The sequence below is a fragment of the Urtica dioica genome, chromosome 7 (assembly GCF_054948205.1).
Source record: "Urtica dioica subsp. dioica isolate 48M chromosome 7, U.dioica_male_clone48M_v1_H2, whole genome shotgun sequence".
Taxonomy (NCBI): domain Eukaryota; kingdom Viridiplantae; phylum Streptophyta; class Magnoliopsida; order Rosales; family Urticaceae; genus Urtica; species Urtica dioica.
Window position 1 is genome coordinate 26,075,182 of NC_142762.1, and position 23,835 is coordinate 26,099,016.

A 23,835-nucleotide genomic window follows, 5' to 3' on the forward strand; every position below is an offset into this window, starting at 1 on the left:
TTTATATTATAGAGATACACAAATTAATAACAGATTTTATTTATAAGAAATATGAATGATTGTTGTCAGAATCTCGAAACGTAACGTTTCTAGATTCAGTTACACCGATAGCGTCGGGTTTAGCCACGTTCTCTCTCGCCACTCCTTACAGCGACCTCTCATGCACGTTTTCCAAAATCCTCGCCCTCACCGTAATCCCATCCGTGTTCTCTCCCGTACCCAATCTAAACCTTCACAACTCTCTCTCTCTCTTTCTCTCTCTCCCCCTCGCGGATCGGATCTGTGCCTGGTTCGTACACACGACGCTAACTCCGATCGCTACGCCTTCGAAGACTCGCCCTTTTTATATAAACACACATATACATATACGTACGGGTATATTCATAGTTTCTAGGGTTCTTCGCTCCCGCGCTTTTTCTTTTTTCTTCTTTTCTCTCTCTCCCTTTCTCCTGCAACGAAAAGCAAATGATTGCAAAGACCACCATGGAGTCATTGTCCGCGCGGTGGTCCCGCTGTATGATTTTCCCCTGTTATTCCTCGATCTGATTGGAAACTCGACGTTTGCTTAGAGGCCTCTCCCCGTTTACTTGCTCGCCGGAAATGGCGGCTTCTCCGGTCAAGTTCCTCTTCGGCTTCCTTTTCATTTCAATCGTCTTGTGGTTGCTCTTCATGTATGTCGATTCTCTCTCTCTCTCTATATATATATATTTATATGTATGTGTATGTGTGAGCGCGCGCGCATTTGGGTGAGAAGTCATTTGCTGATACACATTATATAGTGGTGGAATGACTCATAAATGGATTGGACATTTTGCGTTGGAGAATCGGGAATATCATAGTGGGGGAGAGTTCTTACTAGGATTTGTCGAATCGGCTTATACAGGATGAGTGCTTGATATTTTTTAATAGGGTGGATAGATAATTTGTTAATGCTTGCAAACGGCTTGATGTGCTGAATTTTCGATCTAGTAATCGCGCTAAAAAACCTGGGTTTAGACCTTATGATTGGCAAGTTTAGAAGAAATAGAAATTAAAACTCGACCATTATTTCCTCTTTCGAGAAAAAGTAATATTTATTTTGAGCGAGATAGACCGTTTATGTAAACATATCCCCTCTATTTGGGATAGAAAAATTTGCAGGACTAGGGCCTACTAGTATTACGCTATCTTTCTTAACTTCTTTCGTCATGGCTAATTAAAAGATTAAAAGTTTAACATGTGTAATAAGTCACAACCTTACTGGGTAGATTGATGAATTTAGTGTAAATGTAACCTATAATGAAAGGTTAGGTTGAGGGGTTTAGCCAATAGTTCGCAACTAGGAAACTTAGTACGATTTGTATCATAAACCCCATACATTGAAATCCATAAATGGATGTGGTGATCTGTCTGCCACATTTTGCTGTGGCATTTTCTTTGTATATTGCATATATAAAAAAAAAAATTCTAGTGTCGGTACCACCTCTATTGTTTCTAAGCTTATTTACATGCACTTTGCTTAACTGTGTAATTTATTGGCCATTTTACAGATTTGTTTCAAGGTTGGTTGCTTGGTTTTTGAGCCGCAAATTGGGAGCATTTGTGAGATTTCGAGTTGGTGGCTGGAAGTGTTTTAAGGACGTGGTGGTGACATTTAAGAAGGTTTACTCACACTTTGGTCGTGATTTAATTGTGAACTGAATAAGGAATTACTGACTCTGTATTGTGTGTTCTTAGTATCTTGATAAAGCCATGATAGTGAGAATTTGTTTACAGTTAGAGACAAAATGCTGAAGTGATATATCATTTCTTAAGAGTTTTTCAAGTTACTTAGCTTTATGTTTTTCCGGCTTTGCCGCGGTTTTAATAAAGTCAGCTGTTTCTTTTAAAAAAAAATAATCGGTGGAAACTTCCTTAAATGTCATTCGTATTTATACTTACATGATGTACAGGGACCTGTTGAATCTGTATCTATTGGTGAAATAAAGCTCAGCCTACGGCAGTCGTTGGTCAAACTTGGTGTTGGTTTTATCTCCAAGGATCCGAAGCTGCAAGTTTTAATATGTGACCTGGAAATAGTGTTGAGACCTTCTTCTAAGAGTGAATCAGAGGCTAAAACCAGAAAACCACGCTCTTCAGGCAGGGGAAAATGGATGGTGGTAGCGAATCTAGCAAGGTATTTGTCGGTTTCGGTGACCGATTTGGTATTGAAGGTACATAGCTCGCTGTCACAAATTTTTTTCCTATGATAACTGTCCTGGATGATTGCTGGGACCTTTCTTAATCAATGTTTTGTTTCTAAGATAACAAAAAAATGGCTCTTACACTTGATACAAGTTTTTATTTTGATGTTTATAGTGCACTTTTTGGAACATTAAAAACTGTAGTGTGATTTGATTTACACTTAAATTCACGTTTTCTGTAGCATGTTTCAATTTGTAAACAAAATAACTGCACCTCATTAGGATCTCTTACTGAATTTTCCCTTTCTTTCTTTTGGATTGCTTTACACAACTTATCCCAAAAATATGTTTTATGGTGATAAAAGTTAACCCTTCTAAATGCGCAGACTCCCAAAGCTACCCTTGAAATTAAGGAACTGGAAATGGATATATCTAAGGACACTGAATCAAAGCAAAATCTGTTTGTTAAGCTGCACATACAACCTATTGTCATTAACATGGGTGAACATCGAGTCAGTTGCGATCAATCTTCCAATATTAGCCATGGAGGAGGTGTTTCTGCAGGCCAGTCATCCTGCACAATAATGCAGAGATCACCTGCACCTTTTATCTGTGAAACGTTTTCTCTCTCGTGTGAATTTGGTCATGATAGGTACTGTTTAAGTGATTCGTATAATTATTTTTATATATCACAACGCCATAACATTTCAGGCCATTATTTATACCGATACATATCTAAGGGACAGCTTTGTAAGTGTACAAACATTCGTTGATAAATTATACGAGGCATTTATCATCATGTGTGTGATCATTATGTTGTTTCACACATCTTCATATGGGACTATCTAAATTATCAAATCTCCTACAACGCTGTAACTGTTTTGTAATCAGTAATAATATATAAAAAAAGTTTAGCTAATGTCGCTTCTATTTCATTCATTTAAACTTAGGGAAGTTGGTGTAGTTATTAAAGACGTGGACATAACCAGTGGAGAAGTAATTGTGAACCTGAATGAGGAGATGCTATCTAAAAGCAACAGTTCTATACAATCTTCTTCTCAATTTGCTCAAGCTAAAGGGTCGACTTTTGGTACTTCAGTCTTTAGGGAAGAAAGAAAAAAACGCAGCACTGTTCCTGCGCTTTCAAAGTATACCTCTATGCTTCCTGAAAAGGTCTGTGAGTTGTTCATTGTCTCTCTGTGTGTGTGTGTATATGTATTTATGTCTATTTTGAGAAGAAACTAATATATCATTAATAAAAAAGAAGTAACCTGACTACAAAAACCAGTGAGATAGTTACATTTATATCATATATATATATGTATATAGAAATGATTCTTACACTGACTCCAAAGCTTGATAAATATGATTTAGTATAAGATGGCTTATAGTTTATGTTGTTAAATTTTAAATTTTGATATTTTGTTACCAGTTATCCACATAAGAACTAAGGCCAAATAAATTCTATAGACTGCTTCTCATTGTACCAACTGACATAATTATATGTTTGTGACAGTTTTGCTTTAATCTGCCAAAACTGGATGTGAAATTTGTGCATCGCGAATATGATATTGTTGTGGAGAATAATATTATGGGAATCCAGTTGAAAAGTGTCAAATCGCAAGCCAGTGAAGATATGGGGGAGAGTACCCGCCTTGATGTTCAACTGGAGTTTAGTGAGATTCATGTATGGGAGTATCTGTTGATGTTATTACAGCTCTTTTAATGTCCTTACGTTGCAATGATCACGTAAAGCTAGGCATCTTCTTGACAATGGTTTTCCATGACATTTCAGCTTCTTAGAGAAGCTGGCACTTCTGTCCTGGAGATACTAAAAGTAGACGTTGGCTCGTTTGTTTATATTCCAATGCAGGTATACATGCTTTTCAGTGTTTTTATTTTATCGCTATTATGTTTTCACTACAGTCTCCCGCGTTTCTTGGATGTCATATGTACACTGTTAGTTGCTCTAAAGTTATTTAGTATACTTTGACATGCACATGAAATTGTTTTTTTACATTCGAAGAGTTCCATTTTCTAGAAAGATACTAGATACATCATCAGTCCCTCAATTAATTTTTTTTCTTCAATAATTTCGTGGATAAATTGAAAGGTTTATCGGTTAAGATTGTACCGGCCATTTTTGTTTGAGCACCTTGTCGTAATCATATCATCGTTGTGTCATTTAAAAAAAACGGAAAAAGATGATTGGCGATTTCGTGGTTGTAGAATTTAGCATTCTATGTTTAGTATATGAGTTCTATTGATTTTAGTGAAAGAATCAATGAAATTTATACAAATATTGATCAAAACTGTAGTCGTTGCAATATATTTGATACTTCAGAGGATTTATGATGCAAAACTTGAGATTGATTTACTTTTTTCAACTGTATGTATCTTAACGGTATAGGTTACTACATATATAAAAACACCACTATATAGTTCTAGAGTTTACACGTGTCGTGGGATGAATACCTAATTATCCATCGGTTTGTTGTGGAAGGTTACGATCTGGTCTGGAGTGCGTTTTGCACTCCCTTTTTGTAAATTGGCTTTCAGCCTGTTAATATAAATATTCTTGTTTAAAAAAGAATACCTAATTATCCATGTAATTTTTTTTTTGATTAATTGAATGAAGATATTTTTATTTTTGGTTTTGTTTTGTTACACTTATAATGATAAGATCGAATTAGTTTTTCTTGTTAAAAAAAAAAATGAACACCAAGCACCTTTGTTTTTCTCTGAAAGAACAATTAGAATTTGTTTGTTTGTCTTTTTTTTTTTTTTTTTTTTTTTTTTTTTTTTTTTTTTTTCTAAGTTTGGGATTTTCAGCTAAATGAAGTCTGTTTATGCTGAAGACCTGGATTGAAATTTTTCATCATTTTATAAACTGAGAAATATAGCTTGGTGCTTTTACATTTCAGCCATCTGCACCTATCAGGGCTGAAGTTGACATGAAGCTGGGAGGTACTCGGTGCAATATCATAATAAGTAGATTGAAGCCATGGCTGCGTCTGCATTTCTCCAAGAAGAAGAAAATGGTGCTTCGAGAAGAACAGCCCATTCTTGAAAAGCCAGCAGGTAGTGGTGCCAAAGCTATCATGTGGACATGTACTCTCTCGGCCCCTGAGATGACTGTTGTGCTTTATAGCATCAGTGGCTCGCCATTATATCATGTGAGTTAATTTGATAAATTGCGTGCTCAATCATGGTCCTTTTGAAATACTGACACACACGGGTCTATGTGTTATCAACACCAGTATGTTAATAAATACTTTAGAAGGTGTAGATAAAATATAAATAAATGATATTTAGGATTGCGAAAATTGGTGCCCTTCTACTATTTGAGAACTCAAATTGATCCGAATAGAAGTGGTTACCAAAAGCAAAGAAAACCATGCTGAATCTGCTTGAATGTACTGCACCAATAATCTGATAAGGAGAAATCTTTTAATTCCGGGCATGAACCAGAGAACAGCGCTGTAGTTCATTTTTTTATATACCAAAAGTTCCCTTATAACGCCTTCCGTTTCATATAATAAAGCCTTGTCCTCCCAATCTGATCTCCATTTAGAGCTTCTCCTTGGAATAGGTCTGAAAATCTCCTCCAGAGGCAAGAAACCTTCGCCTGATAAAATAAGAGAAAATTAAGAAAGATCCCCTCTAAAATCTGATTCCATGTTGCTCTAATTAATTTACAAGGATCATTTTTTTACTTTTTCATGGTATTATAGATTTACATTTGCCACTTATTTTTTTTTTTTATTTTATATAAAAAACACTAGGAAGCTTTGTTAAAAGCGGCACAACTGTGAAAAATTACAAAACCAAACTACGAGATATGTAAAAGACACCAGAGCTAATGCTACACGAATACACTACTCGAAATCCCAAAACCACCACTTTAAAGTTTCTTAAAAAAGAAGAAGACAAAAAGACACCTAGGAAAGAAAATAATAAACTGCTAGACCAACACCAACACAAATCCGCTATACTGTACATATTGAACTCATTACAGCAAGAAAAGAGCCATAGTGCAATACAACGATTGATATTATCGACCATCCCACTCATAGTTCAAGGCTCGTCATCGAAGGTCCACTTGTTCCTTGTATTTCATAAGCATCACAACATGCTAAGCACTCCAGTTTTCACTGCCACCCTCCATTTAGAACTGCGACCAGAAGAATTGTGAGTCTGTAACAACGCGTCGGTGGAGTCAGGGCAGTTTCAGACGATGCCCAGCTTGGAAAGAGCCAGATCCAAGCCTCAGAGGCAGCACTACACCGAAGAAAGTGATGATCCACATCTTCACCCGCTCTACAGCTCATGGAGCAGCATTGCGGCCACAACGCTAAGTGAGGATTACACTTCTGGACACGATGTGCTGTGTTGACTCTCTTGAAAGACTTAGAAGAAGCATAGCCCTCCTTCCTTCCGTCTCTGGTATTTTACCTCTCGCTAAATTGTTGACCCTCTTGGACACGACAATGCTAAGTGAGGGTTATACATTTTCCACTAGTCCCACCACTCCTTCCTTCAGCCTCTGGTATCTGTGTTCATGAGGTTCTTGGAAAGCTCAGCACCCATTCAACTCTATACAACTGCAGCCTCAAATAGAAAATTAACTTATTTTTTTTTTTTTTTTTTTAAAAGAAACATAGGGACTTTATTCATTCTAGAAAATTAACTTATAGAAAGGGTAATTTTCTAAAGAAAATAAATGTTGGGTAATGTGTAGGTGTAGATATGATTACTAAAAGCAGTATGGGGTGTTGTTACATCCAGCTATTTCGATGATGGCCTATGATCTATTACATAATTCTAAATTCAGTGGTAGCCGGAGGGATTTATACTAGGCTGGTTCTATCTTGCATCTATATGGTCATCATATTAGATATGTCTTTTTTTTTTTTTTTTTTTTTCATCAAGGAAACTGCTTATATTTTTTTTTCGTTTTTGTTTTTGTTTTTTTTTTTCAAAGAAACAGCCGACTTTATTAAAATTACGGCACAGCCGGAAAATCCAGAACAAGAATTACAAAAAATACAGGGGAGAGCCCAAGACAAGAATAAAAGCCCTAGAAAACTTAAATTACAGCGAACTAGACCAGTCCCTAGCCAAGTCCGCTAAAGAAAAAGACTTGAACTCTTTTTTTAAAAAAGAAAAAAGAAAAAGAAACTCTGATCTTTTATTGATTGAAACGGCTTAGCCGTAGAAAGTTCATAAAAAAGAGCTGAAGAAACCCGAAAACAGCTCCGAAAAAAACAAAAACAAATCCCTGCGCAAAGGGTTACAGATTGCAGACCCAATCCCTGGCCAGATCAGAAAGAGAAAACACCTTAAAATCTTTACAATTCGAGTGAAGCCAAAAGGCTATACAGTGATTAATGTTGTCGACCATACTGTCCCAGTTCCAAACCTCCTCGTTGTAAAGCCGGTTATTCCTCGTAATCCAAAGACACCACAAAGAAGATAAAACTCCGGTCTAAGCAGCTGCGATCCATGTGTCGTTGTGCCCTTGCATCTCGTGGATACGAAGCAACCCTTCTATAGAATCAGGCATGAAAGGAATTTCCAGCTTGGAAAAGCCACTTCCAGATCGCCCCCGCCACAGGACACCCAATAAAAAGGTGTTCGGCATCCTCACTCGCTCTAGCACAGAGAGGGCATAAGCTTGGCATCAAGGATATATGAGGGTTGATCTTTTGAATACGATTTTTTGAATAAGACTTGAACTTGTTACAGCAAGAAAAGATCCAAAGAGCGATACAATGATTTATACTGTCAGCCAAAGCGTTCAGATTCCACGGCACATCATTAAAGATGGATTTATTCCGGGTGTTCCAGATACACCACAAGGAAACTGCTTATGTTATTTTATATAATATTGTAACATTACGAAATTGCCTCACATAAGTTATTCCTTTGTTTAAGAATACTCTGGTCCAACTTCAATATCTAAAGTGTTGATTTCCTTTTCATTTTAACTGTCCTTAATTTTATAATTTAAAATTTACTGTTTGATTTTTTGTTTTCCTGATAGGGGTGCTCTCAATCATCACATTTGTTTGCCAATAACATTTCTGATTCTGGTACCACTGTACACACGGAACTTGGGGAGTTAAATTTGCACATGGAAGATGAGTACCAAGAGTGCTTGAAAGAAAACCTTTTTGGAGTGGAATCGAATTCAGGCTCCTTGGTGCACATAGCAAAGGTTAGTTTGGATTGGGGCAAGAGGGATATGGAATCATCAGAAGAAAATGGTCCTAGAAGTAAACTGATGCTATCTGTTGATGTCACTGGTATGGGGCTTTATCTAACTTTCAAGCGCATTGAATCTCTTATATCAACGGTTATGTCTTTTCAAGCTCTCTTGAAGAGTCTGTCTGCTTTGGGAAAAAGAGCATCACAGGGGCGGGGAAGCCGTTCATCAAAAAATTCAGGGAAGGGAACTCAAATATTGAAATTCAATCTTGAAAGATGTTCGGTGAATTTCTCTGGTGATTTGGGTCTTGAGAATACTGCTGTTGCAGACCCCAAGCGTGTGAATTACGGATCACAGGGTGGTCGAGTTATAATAAGTGTCTCCAGTGATGGAAAACCTCGATCTGCAGACATTATGTCCACGGTTTCTGATGGATGCAAGAAATTGAAGTATTCTATTTCTCTGGACATATTTCACTTCAGTTTATGCGTGGATAAGGAAATGCAGTCAACCCAGGTGGAGTTAGAAAGAGCTAGATCAATGTATCAGGAATGCTTGGTCGGACAAAAATCTGAAACTGTAATAACACTGTTTGACATGCAAAATGCTAAATTTGTGCGTCGTTCTGGTGGTCATAAAGAGATAGCTATCTGCTCTCTTTTCAGTGCAACGGATATTACAGTAAGGTGGGAGCCGGATGTACATCTAACACTATTTGAACTGAGCTTGCAACTGAAATTACTAGTGCATAATCAGAAACTTCAGCGACATGGCAATGAGTACACGCAGGATGTAACCTTGAGAGATGCTGAAGAGGCAAAAGAGGCCATTGCTGAATCAGGGACTAATGATAAGCACAAGAACAAGGAGTCCATTTTTGCAGTTGACATTGAAATGCTGAGCATATCTGCGGAGGTTGGTGATGGGGTTGATGCATTGGTTCAGGTTCAGTCAATTTTCTCTGAGAATGCCCGTATTGGAGTACTTCTTGAAGGACTTATTCTTAGCATTAATAATTCAAGGATTTTCAAAAGTAGCCGCATGCAAATTTCACGCATTCCCAGTGTCTCAACTGTTTCATCTGATGTGAAAATACCTGCACCTACCACATGGGATTGGGTAATTCAAGGCCTTGATGTTCACATTTGCATGCCATATAGGTTGCAACTACGGGCCATCGATGATTCTATTGAGGATATGTTGCGGGGTCTGAAACTTATCACTACTGCCAAAACTAATCTCATCTTTCCAGTGAAAGGTGTCCCAAAACCTAAGAAGCCGGGATCCATGAAATTTGGTTGTTTAAAGTTTTGCATACGCAAGCTAACTGCTGATATAGAGGAGGAGCCTTTGCAGGGTTGGTTTGATGAGCGCTATCAGCTGATGAAGAATGAGGCGTGTGAGCGGGCTGTGAGATTAAATTTTCTTGATGAGCTTACTTCCAAGCTCAGCCAATTTCCAAAAACTGCTGAAACAACAGATTCTAATCAAGAAAAAAAGATTTTCTTTAATGGAACCGAGATTGATGTACACGATCCATCTGCTATAAGCAGAATGAAAGAAGAAGTTCATAAGCAATCATTCCGATCTTATTACAAGGCATGTCAGAGTTTGTTGCCATCAGAAGGTTCAGGTGCTTGCCCTAGTGGATTCCAGGCTGGCTTTAAGCCAAGCACTGCTCGAACTTCGCTGCTTTCCATTACTGCGACGGATTTAGATCTAAGCTTGACAAGGATCGATGGTGGGGACGAGGGCATGATAGAGGTTTTGAAGAAGCTGGATCCTGTTTGTTGTGAAAATAATATACCATTTTCCAGGCTATATGGGAGAAACATAAATTTCCGAACCAGCTCTCTTGTCGTTCAACTGCGGGATTACACTCTTCCGCTGTTTTCTGCAACCTCTGGTAGATGTGAAGGTCGTGTTATTCTAGCACAGCAGGTAGAGTTGTTTTTTTTTTTATTTTTTTATTTTTTTATTTTTTTTTTTACATTCTCCCTCTTGTTGCATGATTTATGGGGGGATGCAAATGATGTATTGGGAGGGTAAAGCCTGTTATATTTCCTTTATAATTTTTTTTTTATCATTTTAGAATTTATTCTAAAACTCCAAATTTAGGTTGAATAATTTAGGTTTAGAATATTTAATAAAAAAATTAGCCGAATAAGCCACTGAAAGTCTAACAATTGCTAGGTAGCCAACTTTTTGTAAATTTTTTGTAAATAGACACCTCAACTTATTTACGGCACTCATAAAGACAAAAATACCCGAAAACATTTCCGCCTATTTTGGGTTTTTTTTTTTTCTTTTTGAGTGCTGTAAATAAGTTGAGGTGGCTATTTATAGAAAATTTACAAAAGTTTAGCTATTATACAAAATGCTATAAGTCAAATGGCTATAAAGCTAAAAGACCCATATTTAATTGTCGCGTGGAAAAAAAATATTGAAAGTCTATTGTGTGGATAATATAAAACACATTTAGTTTTTATTTTTAGAGAAAAAGTACTATTATTGGTTGAAAAAAGTCTGACCGAGGTCAGGTAACGAGCATATACATGCCAAAGGGCTGATTTAAATTATAAGAAGAAAACTTGGAAGTTATTTAGTTGCTCTGCTTGATCATGACTTTTTTTATTTTTATTTTTTTATTACTGGTATTAGGCAACATGTTTTCAGCCTCAAATATACCAAGATGTCTTTATTGGGAGGTGGAGAAAGGTGTGCATGCTTCGTTCCGCAAGTGGTACAACTCCTCCTGTAAAAACGTATTCGGATTTGCCAATTCATTTCCAGAGAGCAGAAGTTTCATTTGGAGTGGGATATGAACCAGCTTTTGCTGATGTTAGCTATGCTTTCACTGTGGCTCTTCGTAGGGCTAATCTAAGTGTTAGGGATCATTCACAGATGGGTGGTTCGTTTGTCCCACAAACACAGCCACCGAAGAAGGAGCGTAGCTTACCTTGGTGGGATGATGTTAGAAATTACATTCATGGAAATGTTACCTTATACTTCTCAGAAACCAGATGGAATGTGCTTGCAACTGTCGATCCATATGAAAAGCTTGACAAGCTACAAATAATATCTGCTTATATGGAGCTTCAGCAGTCAGATGGCCGTGTTTATGTTTCTGCAAAAGAGTTTAAGATCATATTGAGCAGTCTAGAGAGTTTGGCAAGTAGTCGTGGTGTAAAACTCCGTAGAGGCGTATCTGGTGCATTCATTGAAGCCTCGGTCTTCACTCTTGAGGTTACAATGGACTGGGAATGTGAATCTGGTAGTCCATTGAATCATTACTTACATGCACTTCCAATTGAAGGGAAGCCACGGGAAAAGGTTTATGATCCTTTTCGGTCTACTTCACTTTCCCTCCGCTGGAACTTTTCCCTTAGACCTTCTCCTTCAGACGACAAGCAATCGACTTCTAGCACGAGAGACACTGCTGATGTAGATGGAACCGTCTATGGCCCTCCTGCCAAACATGTTTTACCGACAGTAAATTTTGGTGCTCACGATCTTGCATGGATAATGAGATTCTGGAATATGAATTACATTCCGCCTCACAAACTGAGGTCATTCTCTCGTTGGCCTCGTTTTGGAGTCCCAAGAGCTACAAGGTCAGGAAATTTGTCAATGGACAAAGTGATGACAGAATTCATGCTCAGAATTGATGCTACTCCTACCTGTATTAAACATACTCCATTAGATGATGATGATCCAGCCAAAGGTCTGACATTTAATATGACAAAGCTGAAATATGAGCTCTGTTATAGTCGAGGCAAGCAAAAATATACTTTTGAATGCAAGCGTGATCCTCTTGATCTTGTGTATCAAGGTCTTGATCTTCACATGCCAAAAGCAGTTATAAACAAGGAAGATAGTGCTAGTTTTTCTAAAGTGGTTCAAATGACAAGAACCATTGCACCATCTTCATCCAGCGAGAGAGTGTATGGGGAAAAAGGTAATCTCCCGACCAGTTGCACAGAAAAGCATCGTGATGATGGATTTTTGTTATCATCCGACTATTTCACAATCAGAAGACAGGCTCCCAAGGCTGATCCTGCTAGGTTGTTATCATGGCAAGAATCGGGAAGAAAAAATCTTGAGATGACATATGTGAGGTCTGAGTTTGAAAATGGGAGCGACAGTGATGAGCACACAAGATCTGATCCAAGTGATGATGATGGATACAATGTGGTGATTGCTGACAATTGTCAACGCATTTTTGTTTATGGTCTTAAGCTTTTGTGGACTATTGAGAATAGAGATGCTGTCTGGTCCTGGGTTGGTGGTATATCCAAAGCATTTGAACCTCCAAAACCATCCCCATCTCGACTGTATGCACAGAGAAAGTTGCTTGAGGAAAACCATGTACACAATGGTGCCGATTCGCAAGGTGTTAACTCAAAGCCCCCTACTACCAGCCCTAGTCCATCTGCTTCTGCACTAGCTTCCGGAGCTCACTCTTCTTCGTCGAATTCTGTCAAACTAGACAACAATGTGGCTGCAGCTAAAATGGAGAACTCGCCTCCTATTTCCTCTGGTATGTTTCTATGCTTTTGAAATCATATTGGAGAGTTGATACAGGAACTGCTTATTTCTCAAACACTAGACTTTTGACAGCCTTTACCAAGCCTAAAGTGTGGAAAATCAGCATTATTTATAGAAAAAAAATGTTTATAGCTTTTCTGTCTGAATGGAAACTTTGCCTTCGATTGATTATCTTATGGCACGGGGTGCTTTCTTTTATTTTTCTGAAGATACGAATATATTTAACTGATTATGAAAACTTACAATAAAAGCGTAAACTAAAAAAAATTAATTGATTATGAAAAGGTGATTGCAAAGAAAGAAACAGTAGAAACGAAAATATGAAAGAAAACAACCCGGGATAACATGATTACTAAAGAGGCATTTGCTCTTATGATGGCAGTTAAAGATGGAAAGCTAAGTGATTCAGAAGAGGAAGGAACTCGTCACTTCATGGTGAATGTTATTGAGCCACAATTTAATCTTCACTCTGAAGAAGCTAATGTAAGCTTAAACCTTTTAGAGACTTGGAAAATCATCATTTATCCTTTTGATTACATGATGATAGAAGAATTGGTGTCTTTGATTTATAGTAAATTTTGTAAAGGATAACTGTCTTGCCTACGGTTAGGTTTTTGACTTATCTATATCCAACACCAATCATCCTATCTCGAATGGAAAATATTGATTGTAACTTTTTTTTTTTTAAAAAGAAACAGCGGACTTTATTAAAAATCACGGCAAAGCCGGAGAACAATAAATGAAAATATTGATTGTAACTATATCTTAGCTATCAGGGTATGCGTGTTCCATATTGCCTGTTCAATTCTAATGCTCATGCAAACTACAACGATTCCTGAACAGGGTAGATTTCTCCTTGCCGCGGTCAGTGGCCGTGTGTTAGCTCGATCGTTTCATTCAGTTCTTCATGTTGGTTTAGAGATGATTGAAGAAGCGCTTGGTACTGGGAATATTCAGATTCCTGAATGTGAACCGGAAATGACATGGAAACGCATGGAGTTTTCTGTGATGTTGGAGCATGTTCAGGCTCACGTAGCACCAACAGATGTTGATCCGGGGGCTGGGTTGCAGTGGCTTCCCAAAATTCTTAGAAGTTCACCCAAAGTGAAGCGCACTGGTGCTCTTCTTGAGAGAGTCTTTATGCCCTGTGATATGTATTTCCGATACACAAGGCACAAAGGTGGGACTCCAGAATTGAAGGTAATAAGGCATTTTTTTTTGGTATCTGTAGATTATTGGGCAACTTTTTCATTATGTTGAGTTAGTATGTTCTTTGTTCGGTGTATTATGCATGAAGTCCTGTTTTGGTTTAAATTGCCCCATTGGAAAGTTGATGTCAGGCCTGATGCATCTTTAAGAATTCTTCTCTCATGCATTTTCTTTTTCCTTTATGCTGCAGGTGAAGCCTTTAAAGGAGCTCACTTTTAATTCTCACAATATTACGGCGACAATGACCTCTCGCCAATTTCAGGTCATGCTGGATGTCTTGACTAATCTTCTATTTGCCCGTCTTCCCAAGTAAGAGTCTTTATGTGTTTCTGCCTCAAGATATAACTAGTGAACAGTTTTTGCAATCAATCTTGACTCAATTAAGATAAAAGAATAGTTTCTATATTAATATCTCTCTTACGAGTTATATTAATTATAAAGCTGAAATAAGATGGAGCTTAGGTTATATTAGTAGAAAGTTAATCTTAGATTTCGTTTATTTAACCCTTCAAGTTGTATGAATGATTGAGCAAATTATAGGCCTCGTAAAAGTAGTCTCTCATTTCCTGCTGAAGACGATGAGGATATTGAGGAAGAGGCTGATGAGGTGGTACCTGATGGTGTTGAAGAGGTGGAGCTTGCAAGAGTGAATCTCGAAGAAAAAGAGCGGGAGCAGAAGTTGATTCTTAATGACATAAAGAAGTTGTCTCTTCGGTGTGATATTTCTGGCGACATAATTTTAGAGAAGCAGGGTGACCTATGGATGATATCCGGTGCAAGACCGATACTGGTTAGAAATGAATATTTAGAAGTACATGTCTTGAAGATTTGTGATATTTATAATTGAAATTGGTTGTTTCCACCACCACCACCCACGCCCCCCCCCCCTCCCCCCCCCATGAATCTAACGTGGCTGTAGCCCCAGGTGTTTTTTGTTTTTTATATTCTTATGTGCAATATAAAGCATATTTTTTTCTTTCTTTCTTTTCATAATGTACTATTATAGCCTATCATCATGATGTGTTTTCAAACTGCAGGTGCAAGGGCTAAAAAGAGAGCTCATGAATGCACAAAAGTGTAGGAAGGCAGCATCTGCATCATTGAGGAAGGCTCTACAAAAAGCTGCCCAGCTTCGACTGATGGAAAAAGAGAAGAACAAAAGTCCATCATACGCTATGCGCATTTCTTTACGGATTAACAAAGTGGTTTGGAGCATGCTTGTTGACGGAAAATCTTTCGCTGAAGCTGAGATAAATGATATGGTGAGGATGTAGGTCTGATAGGTTACATGGGCTAGAAAACAACTATGCGTTTCTGAGTAAATTGTGCTTACCAAGATAGATCCTTTCTTCTATTTTTACTTTTATTGTATTGGCGCATTTGTGTGCACACATGCTCACATGATTCTGTTCGGTTCTGCTGTATTTCTTTCTTTCTTTCTTTCTTTTTTTCTTTCTTTCTTATATTCCAATCATAGTAGCGATGATAAAAGTATCACATAATTCTCAAATTACCAAATTAGACGGTGGTTGATAAGGTTTTTTTTTAAATCACATTGAACAGATCTATGATTTTGATCGTGACTACAAGGATGTAGGAGTTGCTCAGTTTACAACAAAGTATTTTGTTGTTCGGAACTGCTTGCCTAATGCTAAGTCAGATATGCTTTTGTCTGCATGGAATCCTCCGCCGGAATGGGGAAAGTAAAGATTTCTTTCGTTGTACTTCTATAATTTATTTATATATATATATATATATATATATATATATATATATATATATATATAAACTTCTGTAGTTTAATTGAACCGGCTAATATGAGTTGTATATTCATATACTAAGTATCGGTTCTCGGCTATGCCCGTTTTAAAGTAATAATAAAGTCCCGTTGTTTCTTTAAAAAAAGAAAGTATATTCATATACTAAAGGTGATCCATTCGTATATGTAGTTTACCCCTAAATCATGTAAATATTTTCTCCTAATTATAATATTTTTTTCCACAAAGAATCAACTTCCCTCTCCTCTATCTGATTTTTCTTGTTCCCAGTCAAGGTAATCTAAACTTGAGACTGATAATTTAGTGAATGGATATCGTACCGTATCAACCGATTAGAATCCTCTTTTGAAGATTCATCCACTCCATTGAATATGTGTATGCATTTAGAAAATTTATTATGTATGGTCTGCAGAAAGGTTATGCTCCGAGTGGATGCAAAGCAGGGGGCACCAAAAGATGGGAACTCTCCACTTGAACTGTTTCAGGTAATTGAATTCTTATTTTTTTTTTAAAAGAAACATTGGGGCTTTATTCATTCAACACGGCTTAGCCGAAAAACAGTACAAAAGAATTCAAAAAATCAAAGCGAAAAACATAACCCCGAAAACAGGCAATTTCAAAGCGCTAGGCCAATCCCTAGCCAAATTAGCCAAAGAAAAAGACTTAAACTCAGAACAAGAAGAAAAAAGCCACAGGGCTAAGCAGTGATTCAAACTGTCGATCAAACTTTGTAAATTCCAACACTCGTCCTCGAAGATAACCTTGTTCCGAGTGTTCCAAATGCCCCACAGACCAGCCAGCACCCCAGTCTTGGCGGCTGCTGCCCTTTTCAAACTGAAACCGGGGGGCTCGTATGTGTTCAGCAGCGCCTCAACGGAGGTAGGGTTGAAAGCGAGTTCCAGCTTCGAGAAATACCACCACCATAGATCGGTGGCCACGACACACCGGAGGAAGAGGTGATCGGCGTCTTCGTGTGTACTTCGACAAAGAGAGCAGAAACTCGGCGACAGGGACAGATGAGGATTCAATTTTTGAATGCGGTCCGCTGTGTTGACTCTCTTGATAGCCACCGGCCATGCGAAAAACTGTACCTTATTAGGGGCAGCAACTTTCCACACAGCATCGTAGAAAGAAACAGGAGGGTGAGAGGCAGCGGGAGAGAGATCCTCAGCCAGAGATTTAACAGAGAAAACGTCTTCATCGCCCATCCACATGCGCCTGTCTTCAAGACCTTCCCAAAGCTTAAAACCTTCCAATAACCCTGTCAGACCAACCGCTTCACAAGATTCTCTATTCGTCAGAAACCTAGGGAATCCAAAGTTCCAATCCACCTGACCTGGAGAAGAGGTAGAAGGAAACACGAATCTGATGATGGGGGCGTTCTGAGAGTGACAAAGTTTTGCCAAACTTGGAAACCGATCTTTTAAACACGTATCTCCACACCAAACATCCAGAAACGCACGATGGACCCATCAAAAACCTTCCAAGAACATCAACTGTAAAACAGCTCACGAACTGTCGAAACCGAACGCCAAGGAATACGAAAAGTGCGATCCTTGGGACCCCCCGGTTCCCATCCGTTAGGAGAAACACCATAAGCAGCGGAAATAACCTTGTGCCACAGCGCATCTTCTTCGATCGGGAAACGCCACAACAACTTCGCAAGGAGAGCATTGTTCTTGACCGCGAGATTACCAAAGCCGAGCCCCCCTTTGTTTTTTGGGAGACAGCAAGTGTCCCAACCCACCGCTGCGCGAGACCGCCCATCATTGTACCCTTCCCACAAAAACCGTTTCATGATCCTTTCAATTTCGGCAGCGACCCCCTCCGGCATTTTAAAGATAGGCATAAAATAGGGAGGCAACGCGGAAAGAACAGAACTAATGAGCGTCATCTTTCCTCCCTTGGAGAGAAACCCTCGCTTCCAACCATCAAGTCTCTTCACCACTTTAGCCACCACCGGGTCCCAGAAAGCTTTTCTTCTTGGACTATCTCCCAAAGGCATCCCTAGATAACAAATCGGCCACTTGTCTTCTTTACAGCCTAGCACCCCAGCAAGGGCTGCTGTCTCAGCCTCCGTGCAATTAATACCCACAATGTTGCTCTTTCCAATGTTGATCGTGAGACCGGATGCGTCGCAGAAGTCCTTGACAATACCAAGCAAGTTCTCCCAATTTGTCGAGTCATTCTCGCCGAAAATCAGCGTATCATCGGCAAATTGGAGATGAGAAATTGCAATGCCAGGCGATCCGATAACAATAGGCTTGAAAGAACCTCTACGCACTCCGCGAGAGATACGACGCGAGAGAGCATCCGCCGCGATTATGAACAAGAAAGGGGATAAGGGATCTCTCGAACCACCGAACCTATCGCGCGGTTTGCCATTAATCAGAACGGAAAAAGAAATGGACGAAGCGCAGCCTCTGACCCACTTTCTCCAACGCTAGTCGAACCCTTTCTTCTCTATATATGCTTGAGACCAACCCCAAGGGGTTGGTCTAGTGATAAGGGCGATTCTTGGGATATTATCAGTCCCCCGTTCGATTTCCCCTGGACACAAAATTGGGGCTACTGGGGTAGTTCCCGGTTGATAATGCTAGAGCCTCGTGGATTGTAGTCAATGTTTATAAAAAAAAATTGCATGATACTGATATGGGGAATTCTGTTGTTATAGATTGCATAAAGTTGCACTGTTGAAGAACCCCAAGGGGTTGGTCTAGTGGTAAGGGCGATTCTTGGGATCTTGCACATCCCCGGTTCGATTCCCCCTGGACGCAACAATTGGGGCCACTGGGGTAGTCTCCCGGTCGATAATGCCAGGGCCTCGTGGATATTAGTTGGGTCTAACCCGGACACCACGGTTATAAAAAAAAAAAGTTGCACTGTTGAAGAAAAATGATTTTGGAATATTAGGGTTGCAATTTTTGATATTTGGTTTAACTATTTAATCGTGTCATGTGTACATAGGTTTGTTATCCGGTGGCTTTGTGTATAAGGGTATCTCTGCTTGGATGATTTGATTTGAAATATGCAGATTGCACTCTTGAAAAGTCAGTTCTTGCTTGATCGATTGTTTGATTTCACTGCAGGTTGAGATTTATCCCCTCAAAATACATTTAACAGAGACAATGTACAGGATGATGTGGGAGTATTTCTTTCCCGAAGAAGAACAAGATTCACAAAGGCGGCAGGTCAGTTGAAATGATAGAAGACGAATTAACCCCAGCTCTTTTATGCGATTGAAGCTTATTTTGTATATAAATTTAGGTTATCATTGCTTGTTATAATTCTCCTTTTCAAATGTAGGAAGTTTGGAAGGTATCAACAACTGCTGGTTCAAAACGTGTGAAGAAAAGCTCTTCAACTCAGGATTCTTCTGTATCGAGCAATCACACAACAAAAGAGATAGAGCTCTCATCAAAATCAAGTGTCTCTATTTCTTCTACCAGTCATCCCCTTCTTCTTGCTGATTCTACTCACGTGAGTTATACTCGTCCTTCTTTTTTATAATTATTTTCTTGTTCTTTCAAGTTTTCTTTTGTATATAATTTAGCTAACCATAGTTCTTTCTTCGGCTAAGCCGATTTTCTCAATAAAAGACCTGAGTTTCTTTTTTTTTAAAAAAAATTTAGTTAACCATAATGTTTTTTAGAAGAACCATAAACTTGGAATTTTTTTTAATTAACTTTATTTTATTAATAGAACAGGGACTTTAATTAAATAAAATTAATGAAAACACGAGTAGAACAGGGACCTGGGGAAATCCAGGAACCCAAAATTATTCCCAACTATCATAGCTTCCCCCAAGACACAGATCAATCAGAGACTGCCTACCTGAGCCAAGGAAACAAGCTTCTCGCATAAACTAAACAAACTTACATCACAGGGAGAGCCCAATCCCTAATTGATTCAGCCAGTGAGTATTTTTTTGAATTCCTTGCAGTTTGCTGATAACCACCATCCCATGTGGTAATTAAGCTTATCGGTGATTTTCTCTCTGTTCTAGACCTCTTCAAAAAGACATTTGTTTCTATTGTTTTAGAAAAATAAGAACAATTAATTTTGCTACCAGTCTCCTCCACACAATCAGTTATCACACCGTTCCAGTATTTCAAGTAACTTATTTTTAAATGAAACAGAAAATTTTATTTATGGGTGTGGAATTTACCAAGAACACTATTTCAAAGATACTTGCACATATAGTGAACTGGAAAACTCGGGCCGCCTGGATCAGTCACAAACCGACACACCAGCCGGGGAGTCGAGAAAGAACCAATCACTTTCGGCTTATGATTTTTTATTAGGATTTTGCTTTGTAATTCTATAATAAACTGCAAGGGTATAATTGTAAGACCTCTTGTCAATATCAATAAAAGTTGTCTCAGTACCTAAAACTCTCTAGTTTATGCTTTCTACACTAGTTATACACTATCGTCGTACACTGCGCCAATAGACGTGATTTTTGTAGCTTGTGCCTTAATCTGATTTCTAAATCTCTTATATTGGGCATATGATCACTTGTTTAGGTCTTTCTTCCTCCCTCTACTTTAAATTTATTTATGCTAATTATAATTTTTAGACATCTTTGCAGTCGTCCAAATCGCAAAATACGGCGGTAACTGCAACTACTGGACCAGCCTCAGAGTTACGAAGAACTTCTTCCTTTGACAGATCATGGGAAGACACTGTAGCGGAATCGGTTGCTAATGAAATCGTCTTTCAGAGCATTTCTTCTGCTAAAAGTGGCACACTCGAGTCTTCGGATCATCAAGACGAATCCTTAAAGCATAAATTGAAGGATCCTAAATATCTCAAGTCGGGTAGGTCATCCCATGAAGAAAAAAAGATAACGAAGTCCAATGAAGAGAAAAGGTCCAGACCTCGAAAAATGATGGAGTTCCATAACATCAAGATAAGCCAGGTTGATTATAGCTACATGCCTCACATCTCTTCTGGATATGGAAAGCTTAGCATTTTTAGATATTGAAGCCGTTTTTGTTATGTTGAACAGGTTGAGCTGTTAGTTACTTACGAAGGGTCAAGATTTGTTGTGAATGATCTCAAGTTACTTATGGATACATTTCATCGTGTTGAGTTCACGGGGACTTGGCGAAGATTATTTTCGCGTGTTAAGAAACACATTATATGGGGTGTCTTAAAGTCTGTGACGGGAATGCAGGTAAGGACATGCTTGCGTCCTTAATCTTTTTGTTTACTGTAAATATACTCCATAGTGAAAGAACCTGATCTTATTTCTGCCAAGTACAGTCCTCCATCAGAGTGATTTGAGATTACTACTAGATTTCTAACCCCACTTTTATTAACAGACGAGGGTCATAGTGATGTTTACGAATGTAAGGATACATTACCATTAGTGTGAAGGAGGAGTAGAGAATTTGTAGTATGAATGTGGAAGGATACATATGTACTAGGAAAAGACCCATCATATCTATTATGGAAGTGTACATAGATAGAGGGCTTCTTTTATTCTTTGGAGTAATATATGGAGTCAGCTTAGCTCTTTGAGAAATCATCTTCAATTATTGTAGGCAAAAGATACAGCGGGTCGTTTAGCTCTTTTTTTTAGGCTTCTGTTTACTTCATTTGCAGTATTGGTGTTTTGTTCTGCTATTAACATAATGTTTCGTTGTGGTTTTAAAAACAAAACGCCTCTTTTTATTTATTTATTTTTATTTATAGGGCAAGAAGTTCAAAGACAAAGCGCACAGTCAAAGAGAGCCAAGTGGGGCAGGTTCTATACCCGAGAGTGATCTTAACTTCAGTGACAATGAGTGTATGGCGGGCAAAACCGATCAGCATCCCATGACTTGGCTGAAGCGTCCAAGTGACGGAGCGGGCGATGGATTTGTCACTTCCATCCGAGGCCTTTTCAACACTCAGCGTCGCAAGGCAAAGGCGTTTGTCTTGAGGACTATGCGGGGCGAAGCAGAAAACGAATTTCAAGGTGATTGGAGCGAAAGCGACACCGAGTACCCTCCCTTTGTAAGGCAGCTCACGATGACAAGAGCTAAGAGGCTCATCCGTCTCCACACCAAGAAGTTACGCTCGAGAGCCCAAAAAGGTTGCTGATATTATTATTTCCTCAAGTTTCATTATTTTATTCATTGCTCTGCCCTGCTTTCGTTTTCTGAGTCTCCCATTGCTTCCTTGCAGGCTCTGCGTCAACCTCTCAACAAAAAGAATCGGTACCCTCGTCGCCGAGGGAGACCACTCCATACGAGAGTGATTCTTCTAGCGGGTCATCCCCGTATGAGGACTTTCATGACTAAGATCTCACATCAGATTTCAGGATTTCCTCTTCCTAAAAGACTCCAGAGAAGAAGCCTGGGTGTAGGCCAATGAAGCCCCACAATATCGAGTGGGATTTATGTTGGCCGTCATGATGGTCCACTCCGAGCTTCTGTGGAAGATCATTCAGGTACCGAGTTTATTGGTGGCTGTCTTCTCTCAGAATCTCTACGCAATTTTGTTTGTGGGAAAAGAAGTTTGTTATTGTATACCTGTACTGTAGTCAAGTTTGTATAGTTTTCAGTCGGACAAATTTAACAGGAATCACTGGCTTCGGTATTTTGTACATACATTCACATACATATCCAAAATTTTAGAATTAAGTGAGAATCTGTATCTCTGTAAAGATTAATGGAGGGTGGAACAATTTCGTCCAGATAAAGACTTCGGGAAAGTTTGTAAACTTGTGGCTGATTCGAAAGTTGACATGTTAGATTGCTTTCAATGAATTATTTGATGTCATGAAAAATTCTTTTGTAATAGTTTCTAATATTGAACTAGATGATCATGGATTCATGTATATCATGTTCTCAAGAAGCGATCGATTATGTAGAAAATCTATGCAAGAAGCCATGAACACGGAGATGCAATCCCTTAATTTGGTTTTGCGTCTTGTTATCTCTAACTCGCTTGAATTGCTGTCGATGTTTAAGAAAACAAGTGTTTAGACCAAAGATTGAAATCTCACATCTCGCGGCTTTACAACGCTTTTAATTTTGAGGGTATCAGTTCTTATATCACGGCCTTTTGCGATATTTAACGAACGTTCGGGATATCTCGTACTATGTGGTAAATTGCTTTCCGTGAGATATACCGCAAAAAGAAGAATATTCCGTGGGGTATTTAAACAATGAATAAATTTACATAAACTATTTTTCAATTTTCACGCATACATGGAATCATCAAAGATAAATTTAAAAATAAAGTTTTCACATATAAAATTGTCACACAGAGAATTTCACACACATATATAGTTCTTAAAATCATCCTTGTCTTTAGAGATTTTGGACCGACGATATGCTTCAAAACTACTTTCATGCATACATATATGTTTGGTAAGTAATTATTGTTTTCTTAATTAATTAAATGATGAATTTAAGCGTTTACAATAATTAAAAAATAAATAAGGAATAACTACCAAAAAACATTAATAATAATAATAATAATAATAATAGTAATAGTAATAGTAATAGTAATAGTAATAGTAATAGTAATAGTAATAGTAATAGTAATAGTAATAGTAATAATAATAATAATAATAATAATAATAATAATAATAATAATAATAATAATAATAATAATAATAATAATAATAATAATAATAATAATAATAATAATAATAATAATAATAATAATAATAATAATAATAATAATAATAATAATAATAATAATAATAATAATAATAATAATAATAATAATAATAATAATAATAATAATAATAATAATAATAATAATAATAATAATAATAATAATAATAATAATAATAATAATAATAATAATAATAATAATAATAATAATAATAATAATAATAATAATAATAATAATAATAATAATAATAATAATAATAATAATAATAATAATAATAATAATAATAATAATAATAATAATAATAATAATA

At 37.7% G+C, this 23,835-nt stretch overlaps 1 protein-coding gene across 4 annotated transcripts; it reads left to right on the plus strand.

Moving 5' to 3' along the window:
• The first annotated feature begins 66 nt into the window (after positions 1-66).
• SAB (HYPERSENSITIVE TO PI STARVATION 4) lies at positions 67-22,719 on the plus strand. Of its 4 annotated transcripts, none has more exons than XM_089620447.1 (23): positions 67-671; positions 1,530-1,641; positions 1,932-2,192; positions 2,549-2,814; positions 3,113-3,335; positions 3,679-3,849; positions 3,958-4,035; positions 5,087-5,338; positions 8,209-10,314; positions 11,035-12,913; positions 13,304-13,404; positions 13,765-14,121; positions 14,321-14,439; positions 14,671-14,920; positions 15,168-15,392; positions 15,694-15,833; positions 16,321-16,393; positions 18,998-19,099; positions 19,215-19,388; positions 20,488-20,829; positions 20,920-21,087; positions 21,609-21,990; positions 22,083-22,719. In XM_089620447.1, the coding sequence occupies exons 1-23, from the start codon at positions 601-603 to the stop codon at positions 22,196-22,198; spliced, it is 7,968 nt and encodes a 2,655-aa protein (XP_089476573.1). In that variant the 5' UTR covers positions 67-600; the 3' UTR covers positions 22,199-22,719. The 4 variants fall into 4 exon arrangements, with proteins under 4 accessions (XP_089476573.1, XP_089476574.1, XP_089476575.1 ...); XM_089620448.1 differs by having other exon boundaries at positions 20,500-20,829; XM_089620449.1 differs by lacking the exons at positions 67-671; positions 1,530-1,641 and having other exon boundaries at positions 1,991-2,155.
• Positions 22,720-23,835: the final 1,116 nt, after the last annotated feature.

Excerpts from the sequence above, each read along its gene's own strand:
- SAB (XM_089620447.1), top strand. The coding sequence starts at position 601 with ATGGCGGCTTCTCCGGTCAAGTTCCTCTTCGGCTTCCTTTTCATTTCA. Across the intron at positions 2,815-3,112 it reads TGTGAATTTGGTCATGATAG|GGAAGTTGGTGTAGTTATTA; the intron begins GTACTGTTTAAG and ends ATTTAAACTTAG. Across the intron at positions 16,394-18,997 it reads CTCCACTTGAACTGTTTCAG|GTTGAGATTTATCCCCTCAA; the intron begins GTAATTGAATTC and ends ATTTCACTGCAG.